Here is a 20,250-nt window from a genome sequence, read left to right as displayed (position 1 = left end):
GTTGTTGCATACCTGACTGTTTCCTAGGAAGACTATGGGTCGACTCAGCTTGTCGGTGCCAGAGTTGTGTCTAGGCTGGGACCCTGAGGAGCCTGCCACAGACCTGGGCAGGGACGATGGAAGGCTGGGGTTTGGACACCAGTCTGAGGCATGCAGAATGGACTGGCATGACGCGCAAGCGGGAGCCTTGAGACCGACGAAATGTCGGCAAAACAGCTCCACATCTAGGGATGCCCAATTGGTGACCCGTTGGAACTGGGCGAGGGCCGCCGCGGCTTTGGCCGAGAAGGAGCGGTGGTAGTTGTAAAAAGCGTACCCTCCGTACTTGTGCCCCAGATCCGTGACCCTGTACAGGTACAAATCCAACTCCTCGCGCCTTTCGGGGAAGGCGGAGCAGATTATGTCCCTGAACAGGCTGAAGGCCAGGACAAATTCTGGTATGGACAGTTTCCTGTTCAATAGGGCATCCCTGGACCTGAGAACTATCGACACATTCTCGCAGGCTATGGTCCTATTCTCAACCGTGTCGTGGGGGGCAATGAGGATGGCGGCTAAATTGACGTCCTTCCCTTCCAAGATGTCTCGTTTGAGGGTGTCTGTCACAAAATGGGACGGGGCTACCTCAGACAAGGCGGGAACCCTACCTGAGGATGTGGATTGGGACGTGGAAGCAACCGGGAGAGGAGGGACAGGGATGCTGGGAGACGGGTCTCTGGATTCTACTGCCGATAGCCTGGTCTGAATGTCCGATACGGAGGTGGCTAGGGTGTTGATTGTGGCGTGCAGCTGGGTCAATGACAACTGAATAGTTGAGATTGGTACCCGGTCTTCGGAGTGGGACGGCTCTGACACCAGGAGTCGATAAAGCTCTGCCTTCCTGGCCGAAGCTGGGTAACTAATCCCTCGTTTGGTTAATTCGGCTATAATTTTGGGGATCGTCCAGCTTCGGAGTGACCTCACGCTGGCATGGCTGGAAGCCAGGGAATCCGGAAGGGATGCGGAGTCGTCTAATTCGGAACGATGTGACATGTTGTGAAAGAGAGGACAAGGTAAAAATAATTTATTTTTATTTTTTTGGCCGAGACGTAGTCTCTGAATGTTAGGGCCTGACGCCCGGAGGTGCGTTGCGTTTGCTGCCCCCAGCTGGACGCTGTAGCGTCCTGAAGAAAACGTGATGATTCTTGTAACCGGATAAATATAAATAACGAGGGGATCAGTACCTTGAAATTCCACCTGGTCTACCGAGGCCTCAGGTCCTGATGATTCGTGGCTTTTTTTTTTTTTTTTTTTTTTTTCTGAGATAAAAGTAACAGTTTTAGCGGAGGGCCAATAGCCAGTGAACAAGATTGACCAGAATATTGAAACCAGGGCGAGCGTGGAACTGAGTGGCCTGACGCAAATGAGGATTAAATACATGGATGCAACGAGCCGAGATGTGGCTGGAGACAAAACAAAGGGGGACGTGAAAAGACTAGACATGGCCTGAATAACGAAAACAGGCGTGAGACGTGAAGACAAACGTGGCCTGAATGACAAAAGGCAGGCTGGGACGTAAGAGACACAGGAGACATGAATAGTGGAATGTGAAGTGGCATGACAACGTGACCAACGTGGCCGGCTAAACAAATGGAGAGAGACGACTGACAAGCGAATGCTGTGACATTGAAGCAGGCGTGGAAGTGGACGAGCAGACGTATCTGGACTACCGTACCCAGAGCGCGCAGGAGACTGTTTAGAGTAATGTGAAAAATACCAACCTGCAGATGAAGATTTTGATGGACAAAGGGTCAGGTAAATTCCGTAATAAAACGGTTGGCGTACAATAGCTCTGTCAGAAGGAACCGTAAAGGTAGCTCTGGAACGTAAACTGGGGACATTGCGGCGTTTATGCAATGATGAGATGAAATAATGTTTTTTGCTTTTTTTTTTTTTAACGTGTTGTTTTTTTTTTGTTTTTTTTTATGAGACATGTGGCGGGTTTATTTTTTTCATAATTATTTTTTTTTTTTTTTTTTTTTTTTTTTTTTTAGAACAACATTATATGAGTTGTTTCTTTAATATTAATTATCATGCTGGCCCCTGACGTGAATGGGTGTGTGCTGTGGAATTAACTATACTTGTGACCTCCTCCTGAATGCCTGCCGGGGAGCATGCGCAGAGTGGCACCGCCTGGTTTGAGGCAGGTGCCGGAGAGAAGGGGGCGTGCACGAGGAGGCGCGGCCCCGCCTCCACAACCAGGTTTGCATGGACTCCGAACGGTGGAGGGGCCGACCGGGCAGCCCCTGGAGCACATCGGGCGAGGTGAGAATTGAAAGTAGCAAGGGGCGCCGGACTTGGGAAGGACTTAGGTGTTGGCAGCAGTGACCGAGCGGTGAAGGCGGGAGGCGCTGGCAGATGGAGGGCGGGCGGAAGGCGGGAAGCGGAGGCTGGTGCTGGACCACCCTCCCCTTGGCAACAGTGGAGCGACCGTGGCAACCGGGACGGGCCTGGGAACAAGGCATTGGGGGTGGGATGCCGAGCCTGAACGGCGGGTGCCGTGGCCGGCGTTAACCGAAGCTGCCGGCAATGTTGTGAGCGCATTGGGGACGTGAATTACTTGAGGCCGGACGGCCTGTAGGATCAGGCGCGTGAAGGAGGCCATACATACTTACCTGGCCGGAGCCTTGTTCATGCGGGACTGGCGAAACAAAGTAGGTTGCACGAAATGACGCCAGAGTCGGGTGACCGTGGGAGGGGGCCTTATAAAGCCTACGCCCCTCCCACAATCACAGGCTGCAACAACCTTGACAAATAGTTTGTGTTAGGCGGATTCTCAGCATTTTTTGCCAGAATGTGGCCGGATCTCCACCACACCCCATTCTACTTAATGAGGCTGGTGGGCATTCCAGTTGCATCTGCCAGTCCCAGATCAGGAGAATTCCAGCAGGCTTTTCTCTGCAGGAACAGCCTGCCAGAATGCACGGCGCAGATATGAAAGTAGCCTTACAGTGTTTCATATGGAGATCTTTGCACTCATTTGTTTTCATAGAAGTGAATGGAGAGAGCTACAGCCACCTCTCCCTTCATTCTCTGCTTGAATGTGGCATAGTGGCCACCGTATCAGTTGGGACTGGTTCCCATTATTAACCTCGTACGAACACAGGGCGTGGCGGGTGGTGATCGAAATCATTCAGCAAACCATAGGTCAATTCAGACCTGTGGTTTGCTGCGTTTTCGGGTCTCCGGTCACCCGATAACCTGGAATAGGATATTGATCGGGCGGGCAGGGGTTAACTTCCCCCAGCTCTGCTCTCCTCCTCCACACTTCTTCCGTGGAGAGAGGAGCCAGTCGTCCATCAGTGAGCCCAGCACCCCCATCACCCCTTCGTGAGCCACCAAAATTCGCAGAGACAGGTTTTAGGGAAAGATTAGATTAGGCAGGGAGACTTTAGGGGGGAAAAAAAAGTTTTATTTTTCAGCTTCACCCTGATTGGGTGTCTGGCGTCCACAGCACACTCAGCTGTGCGACCCTAGACCCCCCAGGGGTGCTGCAGCTTCTGAGGGGTTAGGTCATGCGTTATTTTTATAGAGCAGATTCTTAGGGATGCGGCAATACCTAAGTTTTCTTTTTTTTTTTTTCTTTTTTTTTTTTTTGATCAAACATAATTTTTATTGTAAAATATTTTTGAACAAATATAACCAATAAGAGGTGCTTTATTTTACCCTTAGGTTCCCGTGTATCATACAATATTTAACATAGATTGAATCAGTAGTGGTCAGTCCGTGAACGGGTTATACTACATAAACATAGTCTTATCACTTGTCAATAAAACAGTGAATTGGAATCCACTCATCAGTCACCTCCTAACATAACATTTTAGACCCCCACCCTTATCCCAACTGCATCCCTTGGGGGAGACACTTCACATACTCCATCTATATACCACATAGAGCTCTTCACGTATGAGAGCAGAAATTGCGTAAGTTATTAGGGTAATGTCTTGTAAGGTCACCAGTTTAGTCTTAGAAAATTTCTATAGTAGGGACGTCAACCGGTCTCTCAGACAGTCTCTCAGTAGCGCTGCAGACGCCATTCCAGGGGTAGCCAGACAGTCCTGCCATATTGTAAAAAATTTGGTGAGACATTTCCTTTTCAAATAAATTCCCTTTTCAAATTGTATCACAGTATTCATCCTGTTTATATATTCTCTTACAGAGGGGGGGCACGCTTGTATCCAGTGCTTAGCAATCAGGACTCTTGCCTGAAAAAGCATCCTCTGGACACACAGGGACTTTTTGTCAGTTATACCTGTTGAATCCAAGATGCCCAACACACAGAATCTAGGGTCATTAGGAACCTGAATTGGAGTTATTTTGGTTATAGTCGGTCTTATCCCTGTCCAGAATTCTCCCAGTTTTGAGCACTCCCAATAATATCCTTTTTTTAAACAAAAAATAACATTTTAGTATCTCCATAGTATGAGAGTCGGTTAATTTTTTTTATTTTTAGCCGATTGTCTTAGGTAGGGGCTCATTTTTTGTGGGATGAGAGGACTGTTTTAGTGGCACTATTTTGTGGTGCATATGACTTTTTGATCGCTTGCTATTACACTTTTTACGATGTAAGGTGACAAAAAAATGGCTTTTTGTTTGCCATTAAGTTTTGTTTGGCTGTTAACCCTTGCTTTGTTACTGGAAAAAAATCAATTAAAATGGAAATTTTGCCATTTGCCAATAACACTTGTGGAACACCTAAAGGGTTAACAAAGTTTGTAAAATCAGTTTTGAATACCTTGAGGGGGGTAGTTTCTAGAATGGGGTCATTCTATTATGTAAGCCTCACAAAGTGACTTCAGACCTGAACTGGTCCCTTGGGCTTTTGAAAATTTCTGAAAAATTTCAAGATTTGCTTCCAAACTTCTAAGCCTTGTAACATCCCCAAAATATAAAATATCATTCCCAAAATGATCCAAACATGAAGTAGACATATGGGGAATGTAAATTAATAACTATTTTATGAGGTATTACTATGCATTATAGAAGTAGAGAAATTGAAACTTGGAAATTTGCAAAAATTTGGTAAACTTGGTATTTTTTTATAAATAAAAATGAATTTTTTTTATTCCATTTTACCAGTGTCATGAAGTACAATATGTGACCAAAAAACAGTCTCAGAATGGCCTGGATAAGTCACAGCGTTTTAAAGTTATCCCCACGTAAAGTGACACTGGTCAGATTTGTAAAAAATGGCCTGGTCCTTAAGGTGAAAATGAGCCCGGTCCTTAAGGGGTTAAAATAGCGATGCGACTTGCACAGAGCAGACGTTTTATGGTTTCCTGCTGGAAAGATGCACAGGCACACATTTCTATTTTCAGATATTTTATATATTTTTATTTTTTTTCCCACAGGATTTCACCCCAGAAAAAAATCTTCCATGTGCCAAATTGAAGACCGTAAACTCAGGGCGAGAGTCCCAGGTGAAAATCCTCAATTCACATCTGAACAGCACTGTTAGGCCTCATGCATACGACCGCTCCGTTTTTTTGCTGTCCACAAACCGCGGGTCCGCAAAAAAACAGAAGCCGTCCGTGTGCCTTCCGCAATTTGCGGAACGGAACGGGCAGCCTATTGTAGAAATGCCTATTCTTGTCTGCAAAACGGACAAGAATAGGACATGTTCTATTTTTTTTTGAGGGGCCACGGAACGGAGCAACGGATGCGGACAGCACACGGAGTGCTGTCCGCATCTTTTGCGGCCCCATTGAAGTGAATGGGTCCGCATCTGAGCCGCAAAAACGGCAGCTCTGATGTGGACCCAAACAACGGCCGTGTGCATGAGGCCTATTCAACTATTTGCATAGACACGTGGCTATAGTTTTTCTTTTGTTGACCCGAGGTATGATACCTTTTCTTAGTATGCAAATTAGGTCTTTGGTGATCATGTTTACTCTTGTTGCACTCAAGCTCTGCTACTTTCGGAGGTCATCCCCTCAACAGTTGGATAGGGAGGTCGCTGGTGCCAGACTCCCTTTTAATTCGTTCTTTGGGTATACACACGTGCATTTCTTTTTCAGATAAAAACAGATTCTGATGCAAAGTCTGGCTCTGAAAGTGATGTGGTGAAATGCTCCTCGTCATCCTCCTCTGAGAAACCTGTTAAGAAGGCTCGCAGAACTCCCAGGGCATGTTAGTAAACTCCACTGAAAGAGAAGTAAAGATCAATGTCCGATTCAATCTAAAGTGTAATTATCTATTGTTTTACAGCAGGAAAAGGTTCTAAACCACAAACGTTGAAGTCCAAAGCTGTATCTTCTGAAAGTTCTAGCAGTGATAGGTAAGTGAAATGAAGTACTGGACTAACTATCAGCAGATTTGGCATTGAGCACCATCTATTCCCTTGACATCTTCCTGCCTTACTTCAATACACTAGTTATTGTCTGTTGGTTATCTTTAACACCTTGTCTCCTATCCTAAACAGAATTTTTCAAAAACTGAGCAACTTGTGTATGTAGCATCTTCTAGCTTAACTAAACACTATCTTTCCATTTTTTGGTGTGGCACTACCTAGGGTGTTTGAGTATAGGGAGTGAAGGAATATCTGCGTCAATCACTTGCAGAGAACTAAAACCCTTAGGCCCTTTTCACACAGGCAAGAATTCTGTGCGGGTGTAGTGCGTGAGATGAAAGCATTGCACCCGCACTGAATCCGGACCCTTTCACTTCAATGGGGCTGTTCAGATGAGCGGTGATTTTCACGCATCACTTGTGCGTTGCGTGAAAATCGCCGCATGTTCTATATTCTGCCTTTTTTTTTTTGCATGGTTGCTAAGGAGACAAGGGATGAGTTACCCGGGACCCCGTTTACTTTATTATTTTCCATTCTAACATGGTTATAATGGAAAATAATAGCGTTCTTTAATTAAGAATTCTAAGTAAAAGGTCCATTGTGGGGTTAAAATAAATAAATAATGTAACTCACCTCATCCACTTGATCGTGCAGCCGGGCTGGTTCTTCTGGTTCTTGTTCTTCTTCTTTTTGTTCTTCTTTCCGGAAAAGGACCTTCGGTAATGTCATCACACTCACGACGTGATGAGCACAATGACCTCACCGAAGGTCCTTTTCCAGCCAAGTCCTGGAAGAAGAAGAAAGAAGACCAGCCTGGCTGCGCCATCAAGTGGATGAGGTAAGTTGCATATTTTATTAATATTTTTTTTTCATTTTTAACCCCAAAATGGACCTTTTACTTAGCTTTCTGAATTAAAGAATGCTATTGTTTTCCATTATAACAATGTTGTTATAATTGAAAATAATAAAATATACAGAACACCGATCCTAAACCCGAATTTCAGTGAATAAGTCCGGGTTCGGGTCTGGGTACCATAGTCAGTTTTTTTTATCACGCGCATGCAAGACGCATTGCACCCGCACGATAAAAACTAAACATTGGAACGCAATCGCAGTCAAAACTGACTGCAATTGCGTACCTACTCGCACGATTTTCCATGATCCGGACACGCTCGTCTGCAAGGGGCCTTAGGGTAGGGTCACACAGAATTTTCCGAATTTTTATTTTATTTTTTTCCACTTTTGGCTTTGGCTGAAAAACCTGCAGGAAAATTTTGCAGACAACCTCCTCCAAAAAAACTACCTTTAGAGTACCGCCACAAGTTTACCAATTAGGACCCATTGTTCAGTCATTATTGTTAATGGCAGTGCAATTTTGTGGGAACCAAGCAAACATTAAAAAGGATTTTGATATTGATGTCTGCCTTCCAGCATCCCCTGCCGTTCAGCTGTTTAAAGAGAATGCAGTGCTCCAGTGAGCATTGCCTTCTCTTCACTGTTTACCTGCTCACTGTCAACATTGCAGTGGTGAACAGTTGTAATTACAGCTCCTTCTTCCCATTTCAAGTGATTGGGACAGAGGAGATGTAATTTACACCTGTTCACCACTGCAATGCTGACAGTTATCAGGTAAACAAAGAAGAGAATGCAGCACCCGCTGTGCTGCCTGCTGGATGGTGTGGGGAGGGGGCGCATGATCTGAGGTCCAACAGATGCTCAATTAGGTTCAGGTCTGGGGAATTAGGAGGCCAGGGTAGTACTTGGAAGTCTTAGTTATGCTCTTCCACCCAGTGTCGGACATTTCTAGCTATGTGACCTGTCACCTTATCTAGCTGGAAGATCCCATCCACCCCAGGTATTACAGTCTGCAAGGATGAATTCATACCCAAATCTGTTACGTGCCTTCCACATGGATGATTGGGCCCAGAGAATGCCACAAAAACATTCCATGAACCATAACGCTACCACCACCAGCTTGTGTTCCTCCAGCAATGGTTGCAGAGTGTTTATTCTCGGTTTCTCACTTGTCTGTTTGAGGCAGAAAACGTGACTCCTCAGAAAGACCAACCCTTTGCCAATCAGCGAAGGCCCAATTCTAATACGGTCACAAAAATTGAAGCCTTTTCTGCTGATGCAAGTTCATTAGCAGAGATGTAGTGACCGTCCATCTGCTTCAGAGCTCCATATGCAGTAGGGTTTACCACAGTCTTATTTTAGACACACTTCTGGTAGCCTTGTGGTTCATTCTGGCAGTGATCTGCACACCACTGTAGTGTATCTCTCTGTCCTCGCAATACATTTACACCACAGCATCACGCGGACAGTTCACAAACTTCACAGTTTCAAAAATACTGCCAAGCTTGGCCCGAAAACTAATCATTCCTTTTGTGCAACTGATAAATTGCCCCTTTTACCCATGACAGACAGCCTATCTCGCACCATACCCACCACGCCAGCTCACAACAATTGGCTTCCTTCATTAGCTAAGCCGCCAACATCGTAGTAAGTGGCCATAATAGTGTGACTCAACCGTGTATGACAGGGCTCGACAAATCCCAGGTCGCCATGGCGACCAGGAATTTGGTCCTGGCGCTTGGGTATTTGTCAGCCCGTTTTCAAAGGTGCACGGGCGACGGGTGTGGAGGCAGCAGGAGTGGAGATGAGCGCCTCCATTGTGGAAGCGCTCATCTCCATATTAATCTGTATCGCCGTCCTCAGGACAGCGATACAGATGAACGGTGCAGAGGGGCAGGGGAAAGGCGTCTCCCTTGCCCGTTCCTCTGATAGGCTACAGGCAAAAGGCCTGTAGCCTATCAGAGGCCGGTGCAGGCGGCGCGATGACTTCATCGCGCTGCCTGAGCCGTACAGTGCATAGTCTCTATATTTACAATCAGTTTCATACAGGCATAGTCAGATAAATAGCACATCCCAGGACTGACTGAACTAAGAACTGTGTGCAGCTCCAATCGGACACAATACACACAATCGGTACGGCTGGGCAGAGAGGAGAGAGACCAGTATGGCAACACACGGAACGTTATAACAGTAAGAATAAAACGCGAGAGACGCAAGCGCAGGAACAAGGAAGGAACTTTGTACTCCGTTACTTCCCGTAGTCTGCGCTGATGTAATCTCCGCTGTCGTGTCTGTCTGACGTCATCTGTGTGTTTGTGTGGCAGTGGAGCAGGAAGAGAAGGCTGATTACCATGACTAACGGTAAACCGGTCTCTAACGTGGAGCATGCCGTGTGTGTGTCATGTGGCGGCCGGCGCTGTTAAGTCCTGTGATGGCCATGACCTTGTTCTGTCACAGTGAGAGCCTGATGTTTAGGGGACGGGTTGTCATTGTTATTGGTACCTGTACATATTTTGTAGGGGAGAATACAGAAAGTAACAAGTCTCCTGTAGGGGTCCTTATGATTGCAGTTGTACCAAATCTGGATTTTTTATTTTTTTTATGACAAGCTGTTTTTGGTTATTTTACGGCTGAGATGGGAATAGCCGCAGTTAGCGGATAGGTGGAGTTATGGAACTCTCCAAGCGGCCTGTGCTACTCCCATAGCAATGAATGGGAGCAATGAAGACAGCTTGGTGTCTCCAGCCTCCCGGGCAGCGCTTACCCTGCTTGTTCCCATCCCGACCAGTGCTGTACTGACAGGAATATTAAAATTCTGGCCGTTTCAGTGACTTTTAAAGGGGTTGTTCAAGATCTAAAAAATGGGAGGGGTGTCCTGGCATGGACTCAAAATAATAATAAAAATAAAAAACACATCTCACTTGGTTGGAGCTTTCTGGTTCAAGCACTGCGCCCCAGTCATTGCTTTTGGTCCTCACCATACTGTTTACATACCTATCGGTGGCCTCAGTGGTGGTGTCACCACCCATCACCACGGAAGCCATTGTTTGGCCAGCAGCAGTGATTGCATGTCACGCTTCCGGTCTGGCGGGGTTGGAAGGTGTAGTGCTGGAAATTTTCAGCCCATACCTGGCTACCCCTTATATTGTTTAGATCTTGGCCAACTCTTTATTATTATATATTTATTTATTTTTATTTTTTTTATTTTTTTAAGGGGTTTTCCAGTAGTTAATATTAATGACCTATCCTATCAGCTGTTAGAAGAGGCCAGGCTCTATGTGAGTGCTGTGGCCAATTGCTAGGTCATGTGATGTCACCGTACATTGGTCACCTGGCCTAGTTGCCGCTCAGCCCCATTCAAGTCAATACCAATATACAATCCAATGTCCAGCACTGTACTTGGTAAGAATCTGGAAGGCTGCCATGCTCACAAGAGCAGTCGGGGGGGTGGGACTCGGACCCTTGCCATTGTGATATTGATGACCTATCCTGTGGATGGGTCATCAATATTATTTTCTAGATAACCCCTTTAATTGGGAAGGAGCACTATGGGGCATCTACTGGGGGCTTTATGACGCGGCTCCGCCTGGCTCCGAACTTTTTTAGCTGGCTCCTAGATTCCAAGGAAATTTGTCAAGCCCTGGTGTATGATGCAGTTGAGATTCAGATGGCCATGCGCTACTTATCTGCAGGCAGCTGCATCCCAAGCACAGCAACGCCACTCCATGTGACCATACACTTAAAGTCCCTTTACACGGGACGATGTACAAGCATCCGCTGGCATCTATGAAAAAGCTGATGCTGGTTAATTGACCCTTCACATGCTGCGGTCACTGCTGACTGTGGCACATGCTGAGTTTACGGTGAGAGGGGGCTCCCTCTCTGACTCAATCGCCCATCCACCACCCCCCCTGCGCTGCGTTGACAGGGCGCCGATGATTGCTACAAGCAAGAAACCTAGGAGATCCTGCAACCAGGCTGGTTCTCATAGGCAATAGTCGGTGTCTTACACTGTAAAATACTGCATTGAAACGGGTATCTAACCCAGAAAATTGGAAGTCCCAGAGTGATACAATAATAAAAAATTTGTTTCAAGTAAAAGTTTCACCAAATAAAAATAAGACATATTAGCACAATGTCCATAACTGGCTCTATAAAAATGTCACATAATCTACCTAGTCAGATGAACACTGTTAAAATAAAACTGTGCCAAAATAGCCATATTGCCCCCAAAAATTTTAATATTGAATGATCCAAAAATCATATGTACCAAAAATGATACTAATTAATAAAAAAAAGTCTGTTCTAACCTGAAAAAACAAGCAGCTATACAAGACGATCGGCATAAAAATAAAAAAAAATATACACACATTTGATATTGTCTCGTCCGTATCAACCTGCTCTATAAAAACAATACATGTAAGGCTATGTTCACATCAGCATTCAGCCTTTCCGTTCTCCTGCTCCGTTTTATAGGAGCAGGAAAACGGAAAGGACGGATTCGGAACATAACTGAGCCGAGCGGAGCCTACGGACCTCATAGACCCCCATAGACTATAATGGGGTCCGTTAGGTTTCTGCTCAGAAGATGATTTTGGCTCCAAAATTATCTTCTGAGCGGAAACCTAACGGACCCCTTTATAGTCTATGAGGTCCGTAGCCTCCGCTCGGCTCAGTTATGTGCCGAATCCGTCCTTTCCGTTCTCCTGCTCCTATGACTGAGCAGGAGAACGGAAAGGCTGAACGCTGATGTGAACAAGGCCTAATGTTGAGCGAACCCGAACTTTAGGATTTTTGGAACCCAAACTTTTCAGTAAAAGTTCGGGTTCGGTGTTCGGCAATTTAATGGCGCTTTTTGAAAGGCTGCAGACCAGCCAATCAACAAGCGTTTAACTTGTGTGCCCTTTGAAGCCATCACAGCCATGCCTACTAATGGTATGGCTGCGATTGGCCAGTGCAGCATGTGATCCAGCCTCTATATAAGCTGGAGTCACGTAGCGCTTCACTTCACTCTGCTCTTATTAGTGTAGGGATAGGATGCTGCTGCTGTGAGGGAGAGAATAGGACAGAATCTTTAATCTGAAGTGCTTGTTAACTCAGCGCTCTACCTAGATTTTGTTTTGTGGGTGTAGTGCACAATCTTTTTACCCTGCCCCGTGACCCAGAAAATTAACTTTTATCCGACTGTTAGTTAGGTGGGCGGCGGTGGCCATTTTATGCAAGTTCTGTGCACCAGCACAGCATATATGCATTTGTGACAGTCAAATAGAAGCTTGAAATACTGCAATTATATTCTGGGTTTAAAAGAAATCACCATTTTTGGCAAGACCCTACATCTGCGGCCTTTGCAGCATTTGTCATTGTTAAATACAAGCTTGAAATACTGCACAAATTTTCTGTGTTTTAAAAAGCACCCATTTTTGGCAATACCCTCCATCTGGGCCTATGCAGCATTTGTCAGTGTGCAATTTAAGCTTGAAATACTGCAATAATTTTCTGGGTTTTAAAAAAACGCCCTTCTTGGCAAAATACTAAATTGTACAGCCCTTGTTGCATCTGTCAGTGTAAAATACAAGCGTTAGATACTGCCGTCATCTTCTGTTAATAAAAACACCCATTTTTGGACAAATACTAAATTTGCAGCCTTTGCTGCATCTGTCAGTGTGAAATACACGCGTTAGATACTGCTGTTATCTTCTGTTATTAAAATAAACACCCATTTTGGAAAAAATACGAAATTTGCGAAGAATGAGGAGAGCGTCGAATAAAGGACATGGCGCTGGTCGTGGTGCTGCTGGTGGAGCTCCTGTGGCAGGGAGAGGACGAGGTCGAGGTCGATCTATGCCAGCTACACGCCCAAGTGAAACACCTTCCTCAGGTGCGAGTAGGCGACAGAACCTTCAGCGTTATTTAGTCGGGCCTAATGCGGCTCTACGAATGGTGAGGCCAGAACAAGTACAGGCGATAGTAGATTGGGTGGCTGACAGTCACATTGTCTCCCACCCAGTCTCCTGCTGAAGGATCAGAGTTAGCACCTGCAGCCGATGTCCATCAGTCTTTCACCTCACCCCCTTGCAAATCAGCCAAGCAGTCTGAGCCCAAAGTCATGCAGCAGTCTCTTCTGCTTTTTGATGACATACACATAGCCCTGCCCCATAAGTGGAAGAGATTGAGTGCACCGATGCCCAGCCACTTATGTTTCAAGATAAGTACATGGGAGGACCACCGAAACATGTCTCGGATGATGACGAAACACAGGTGCCAACTGCTGTAGCTTTCTGCAGTATGCAGACAAGGAGGGCAAGAGTGAAGACTGGGTGGAAGATGTGGAGGACGATGAGGTCCTCGACCCCACATGGAATCAAGGTCATGCAAGTGACCTGTGTAGTTCGGAGGAAGAGGCAGTGGTCGCACAGAGCCACCAACACAGCAGAAGAGGGAGCAGGGTGCAAAAGCAGAGCGGCTGTCCCCTAGACAGTATGCCTGCTACTGCCCACCGCAGCAAGGGAGCGAGCACACTAAAGCCAGCTCCAAGGAGTTCCCTGGCGTGGCAGTTCTTCAGACAATGTTCTGGCGACAAGACACGAGTGGTTTGCACGCTGTGCAATCAGAGCCTGAGGCGAGGCATAAACGTTCTCAACCTGAGCACAACCTGCATGACCAGGCATCGAAGTGCAAAGCATGAGCTGCAGTGGAGTAGACACCTCAAAAACAAAGAAAGGTCTCTGGCTCCTCCTGCTTCCTCTTCTGCTGCAGTCTCAGCCTCTTCATCCACCTCTGGAGTGACAGTGGCACCTGCCACCCCGCAAACAGAGGATCTGCCAGCAACACCACCACCTGGGTCACCAAGCATCTCCACAATGTCCCACGGAAGCGTTCAGCTCTCCATCTCCCAAACACTGGAGCAGAAGAGGAAGTACCCACCTGCGATCCCTGGCCCTGAATGTCAGCATTTCAAAATTACTGGCCTTTGAAATGCAGTCATTCTGTTTGGTGGAGACGGAGAGTTTTAAAAGTGGCTGTCCCAGATAGCACGGTCTTGGACCAGTTAGCACGGTCAGGGACGTTATATCTCCCTAACAGCACACTGGGTAAATGTAGTGGCGGCTGGGTCTGAGGCCTTCCACCACCGAGGATTGCAGGGCGCTTCAGTTTGCCTCCTGTTGCTTCCTCCTCCTACTCAACTTCCTCATCCTCTACCGCCTCCTCATCCGGTCAGCGTAACACCTTCACTACCAACTTCAGCACTGCCGGGGGTAAACGACAGCAGGCAGTTTTAAATCGTATCTGTTTAGGGGACACACCGCGCAGGAGCTGTGGACTGGCATGGAACAACAGACTGATGAGTGGTTGATTCCAGTGAGCCTCAAGCCCGGCCTGTTGGTGTGCCATAATGGGAGAAATTTCGTAGAAGCTCTGGGACTAGCCGGTTTGACGCACATCCCTTGCCTGGCGCATGTGCTGAATTTGGTGGTGCATAAGTTCCTTAAAGATTATCCCGATATGTCAGAGCTGCTGCAGAAAGTGCGGGCCGTCTGTGTGCGCTTTCGACGTTCACACCCTGCGGCTGCTCGCCTGTCAGCGCTGCAGCGTAACTTCAGCCTTCCCGCTCACCGCCTCATATGCGATGTGCCCACAAGATGGATCTCCTCCTTGCACATGCTAACCAGACTGTGCGAGCAGCAGCAGGCGATAGTGGAGTTTCAGCTGCAGGACGCACGGGTGAGTCACTCTGTGGAACAAAAGAGACAATGCAGCAGCACTCTGCAAATCAGACAAAGTACAACAATGCTTACAAAAATTATGGTGCTAATACTACGCTTATTTATAAAAGCGAGATGCTTGGACAATGCATTTTGTACAAAACCATCTTAGCCCGTCTGCCGAACGTCAAGGCGATCTCTGTTAGACAGGTCCTAACACTAAATACTATCTGTTATGCGCCATAATGACTGCCATAAAATTCAAGGAGTGTTGGACCCACATGCATGTTGGATCCACTCTGCCTTTTTCCATTTTTTGGGCCAAAATGGCCTCCATTACAAAGGATGCAGGTACCAACATGCATGCTGAGCCCACTCTATACCCTTCCTGGTGCTAGACAGCTTCCAATGAATGTAGTGAGAGCAGGCTACAGCTTTATACTGTAAATAATTAAAATCAGCCTATGGGTCTTTGCCATGGCAGCGTGCACCTGCACACTGGGAGGTGCTGACTAACCCCCTTTTTTTGCAGATTCACTCTGCGGAACAGCACGACTTCACCACCAATGACTGGGCCTCCATGCGAGACCTGTATTCCTTGTTGCGCTGTTTCGAGTACTCCACCAACATGGCCAGTGCCGATAACTCCGTTCTCCGCGTTACTATCCCTCTTCTATGCCTCCTTGAAAAACCCCTTCTGGGGATGATAGAAGAGGATGTGGCACAGGAGGAGGAGGAGGAGGAAGAGGGATCATTTCATAGGGTTTTTGGCCAGTCATTCACAAGTGGCTCTGAAGGTGGGTTCCTGCACCCACAAACTCCAGATACACAATTGTCCAGCATGGGTACAGTTCTGGAGGAGGAGGAACTGTGTATACTGCAGGGTGGCACCCAAACCAGCTCATGGCCATCACTGGTGCGTGGCTGGGGGGATACAGAGGACACAGACGATACACCTCCCACAGAGGACGGATTGTCATTGCCTCTGGGCAGCCTGGCACACATGAGCGATTACATGCTGCAGTGTCTCCGCAACGACCGCCGAGTTGCCCACATTCTAACTTGTGCTGATTACTCGGTGGCCACGCTGCTGAATCCCTGTTACAAGGACAACGTACTGTCCTGAAATCAGTCACTGAAGCGTGATCGTAAGATGCGCGAGTACTAGCGCACGCTGGTAGATGCGCTGCTGGTAGCATTCCCATCTGACAGCGGGGCCACAGTGGAAGCACAAGGCGAAGGCAGAGGAAGAGGTCACCAACACAGCTGGGGCACCTTGGATGGCAGGGTTAGCATGGCCGAAATGTGGAAAAGCTTTGTCAGCACGCCACAACAACCAGCACCACCAACTGATTTGGAACGTCTTAGCAGGAGGCAGCATTTCACCAACATGGTGGAGCAGTATGTGTGCACACGCCTACACATACTGAATGACTGGTCTGCCCCCTTCAATTTCTGGGTCTCCAAATTGGGCACATGGCCTGAGCATGCCCTTTACGCCTTGGAGGTGATGGCCTGCCCTGCAGCCAGTGTATTATCTGAACGTTTGTTTAGCACGGCTGGAGGGGGTTATAACATATTATATTTCCCAATGTTTTGGGGTGTACCCTAATTTAACCTCTTCAGGACACATGACGTACCGGTAAGTCATGATGTCCTGGTACTTAAGGACACATGACGTACAGGTACGTCATGTGGTGTTCCGATCACTGCTGCCCGGCCGGCGGTGATCGGAACAAGGTGCCTGCTCAAATCATTGAGCAGGCACCTCGGCTAAATGCGCGGGGGGGTCAATTCAGACCTGCGGTTTGCTGCGCTTTCTGCAGAAACTTTAGCATGCCTAAAATATTGATTTTCCCCCCCCCCCCTTTGCACCCCTGAATGATTTTATGGCAGCGGGAGGTGCAGGGGGGGGGGGGGGGTTTGCGGGCGGCAGGCAGGCGGTATCGCAATCCCCCGCCTGCCTCCTCTTGAATAATTGTTGGTGGCCAGTGGTTATACCAGAGTGTCAGCACATTGCTGACACTCTGGTATAGACGGCTGACATCTGTGATGCGATGTCAGCCGTTTAACCCTTTCCATACCGCGGTCCGTACGGACCGCGGTATGGAATAGCATAGGTTAACAGTCGGGAGCTCCCTCTCCCATCGGGGGGCTGCTGTGCCTTTGCAGCCCCCCGACAGGATGGGGTGACAGAGGGAGGGAGCCCCCCACCTTGCCCTTCCCCGTCTGCGCAGTTGTGGCCACAACTGAGCAGACGGGGAAGGTTCCCATGGCAACAGGACGCCTTCTCAGGCATCCTGCTGTCCATGGTGCTGAACAGATCTGTGCTAAAGGCATAGATCTGTTCAGACAAAGTGTAAGTAAAATACAGTACAGTACACTATATATTGTACTGTACTGTATTATACAGACATCAGACCCACTGGATCTTCAAGAACCAAGTGGATCTGGGTAAAAAAATAAGTAAAAAATCAAAAAACACTTATCACTGATTAAAAATGAAAAAAATAAAATTCCCTACACATGTTTGATATCACCGCGTCCGTAACGACCTGATCTATAAAACGGTCATGTTACTTTACTCGAACGGTGAACGCCATAAAAATAAAAAAATAAAAACTCTGATGAAATTGAAATTTTGCTCACCTTCCCAAAAAAGGTAATAAAAGTGATCAAAAAAGTCGCATGTACGCCAAAATAGTACCAATCAAATCGTCATCTCATCCCGCAAAAATCATACCCTACCCAAGATAATCGCCCAAAAACTGGAAAAACTATGGCTCTTAGACTATGGAAACACTAAAACATGATTTTTTGGGTTTAAAAAAATGAAATCATTGTGTAAAACTTACATAAATAAAATAAAAAAGTATACATATTGGGTATCGCCGCGTCCGTACCGACCGGCTCTATAAAAATATCACATGACCTAACCCCTCAGGTGACCACCGTATTTTTTTTAAAATAAAAACGGTGTCAAAAAAGCTATTTTTTATCATCTTGCGTCACAAAAAGTGTAATAGCAAGCGATCAAAAAGTCATATGCACCCCAAAATAGTGCCAATCAAACCGTCATCTCAAAATGAGACCCTACTTAAGATAATCGCCCAAAAACTGAAAAAACTATGGCTCTTAGACTATGGAGACACTAAAACATTTTTTTGTTTCAAAAATGAAATCATTGTGTAAAACTTACATAAAAAAATAAAAATGTATACATATTAGGTATTGCCGCGTCCGTGACAACCTGCTCTATTAAATTACCACATGATCTAACCTGTCAGATGAATGTTGTAAATAACAAAAAAAAATGCCAAAAAAGCTATTTCTTGTTACCTTGCCGCACAAAAAGTGTAATGTAGAGCAACCAAAAATCATATGCATATGTACCCTAAACTAGTACCAACAAAACTGCCACCCTATCCCGTAGTTTCTACTCTAGGGGTGCATCAGGGGGGCTTCAAATGGGACATGGTATAAAAAAAAAACAGTCCAGCAAAATCTGCCTTCCAAAAACCGTATGGCATTCCTTTCCTTCTGCGCCCTGTCGTGTGCTCGTACAGCAGTTTACGACCACATATGGGGTGTTTCTGTAAACTACAGAATCGGGGCCATAAATAATGAGTTTTGTTTGGCTGTTAACCCTTGCTTTGTAACTGGAAAAAAAATATTAAAATGGAAAATCTGCCAAAAAAGTGAAATTTTGAAATTGTATCTCTATTTTCCATTTATACTTGTGCAACACCTAAAGGGTTAACAAAGTTTGTAAAATCGGTTTTGAATACCTTGAGGGGTGTAGTTTCTTAGATGGGGTCACTTTTATGGAGTTTCTACTCTAAAACCAGTCCAGCAAAATCTGGCTTCAAAAAACCATACGGCGCACCTTTCCCTCTACGCCCTACTGTGTGCCACATATGGGGTGTTTCTGCAAACTACAGAATCGGGGCAATAAATATAGCATTTTGTTTGGCTGTTAACCCTTGCTTTGTTACTGGAAAAAATGGATTAAAATGGAAAATTTGCCCAAAAATCTAAATTCTGAAATTTTATCACCATTTGCTATTAACTCTTGTGGAACACCTAAAGGGTTAACGATGTTTGTAAAATCAGTTTTGAATAACTTGAGGGGTGTAGTTTCTAGAATGGGGTCATTTTTGGGTGGTTTCTATTATGTGAGCCTCACAAAGTGACTTCAAACCTGAACTGGTCTTTCAAGATTTGCTTCTAAACTTCAAGCCTTGTAACATCCCCCAAAAATAAAATATCATTCCCAAATTGATCCAAACATGAAGTAGACATATGGGGAATGTAAAGTAATAACTATTTTTGTAGGTATTACTATGTATTATAGAAGTAGAGAAATTGAAATTTGGAAATTTGCAATTTTTAAAAAATTTTTTTTTTGTAAATTTGGTATTTTTTTATAAATAAAAATGAATTTTTTTGACTTCATTTTACCAGTGTCATGAAGTACAATATGTGAAGAAAAATCTATCTCAGAATGGCCTGGATAAGTAAGTGTTTTAAAGTTATCACCACTTAAAGTGACACTGGTCAGATTTGCAAAAAATGGCCTAGTCCTTAAGGTGAAATAAGGCTGTGTCCCTAAGGGGGTAAACAAAAAAAAAAAATAAATAAAAGTAGTGTAGGCTACTTCCTCATCCTCCACCGCCGCTTCCAACTACACCGCCTCCTCCACCTCTTATTCCAGATGGACCTCGTCCTCCAAGATCAAGATTATTATTTTTTATTTTTATGTATTTTGTTATTTAAAGTCATTTCCCTATCCACATTTGTTTGCAGAGCACTTGCCATGCTCTTAACCACATTTTGTATGCCATTTGCAGCCCTCTAGCCCTTTCCATTACTTTTTTACAGCCATTTTAGTGCAAAAAAGTTTGGAACCCCATTGACTTCAATGGGGTTCGGCTCCCGAACTCAAACTTTTTTGTGAAGTTTGGCCGAACCCGAACATCCAGGTGTCCGCTTAACTCTAAATATATTATCTATCCTGACAGGATAACTCAGTAAATAATAAACACCATGCCACAACAGCCATTTTATGGTTACCTTGCCTAAAAAAAAACTTAATATTGAGCTATCAAAAATCATATGTACCCCAAAATAGTACCAATTAAACTGTCACCTTATCCTGTATTTTCAAAAATGGAATCACTTTTTGGGGGTTTCCACTGTAGAGATGCATTAGGGGGTCTTTCAAATGCGACATGGCAACTTAAAATGATCCCATTGAAATCTGCCCATACAGTACTTTGACCACATACAGGGTTTTTCTGTAAACTGCAGAATCAGGGTAATAAATAGTTTTGTTTTGCTGTTACCCCTTGCTGTGTTTTAGGGAAA

At 45.6% G+C, this 20,250-nt stretch overlaps 1 protein-coding gene across 4 annotated transcripts in view; it reads left to right on the top strand.

Annotated features, from left to right (window-relative positions):
* Window positions 1-20,250, top strand: part of HDGFL2 (HDGF like 2) — a 270,439-nt gene that overhangs the window by 70,246 nt on the left and 179,943 nt on the right. For 3 of the 4 annotated variants that reach the window (XM_040417749.1, XM_040417747.1, XM_040417746.1), the window contains exons 6-8: window positions 5,388-5,456; window positions 6,054-6,165; window positions 6,244-6,313. In XM_040417749.1, coding sequence (XP_040273683.1) covers window positions 5,388-5,456; window positions 6,054-6,165; window positions 6,244-6,313 — 251 coding nt within the window. The remainder of the gene's footprint in view (window positions 1-5,387; window positions 5,457-6,053; window positions 6,166-6,243; window positions 6,314-20,250) is intronic. The other variant, XM_040417748.1, reaches the window with a different exon arrangement.

The sequence above is a fragment of the Bufo bufo genome, chromosome 2, assembly GCF_905171765.1.
Source record: "Bufo bufo chromosome 2, aBufBuf1.1, whole genome shotgun sequence".
NCBI classification, from domain to species: Eukaryota; Metazoa; Chordata; class Amphibia; order Anura; family Bufonidae; genus Bufo; species Bufo bufo.
This window is presented reverse-complemented; position numbering and strand designations above follow the sequence as displayed.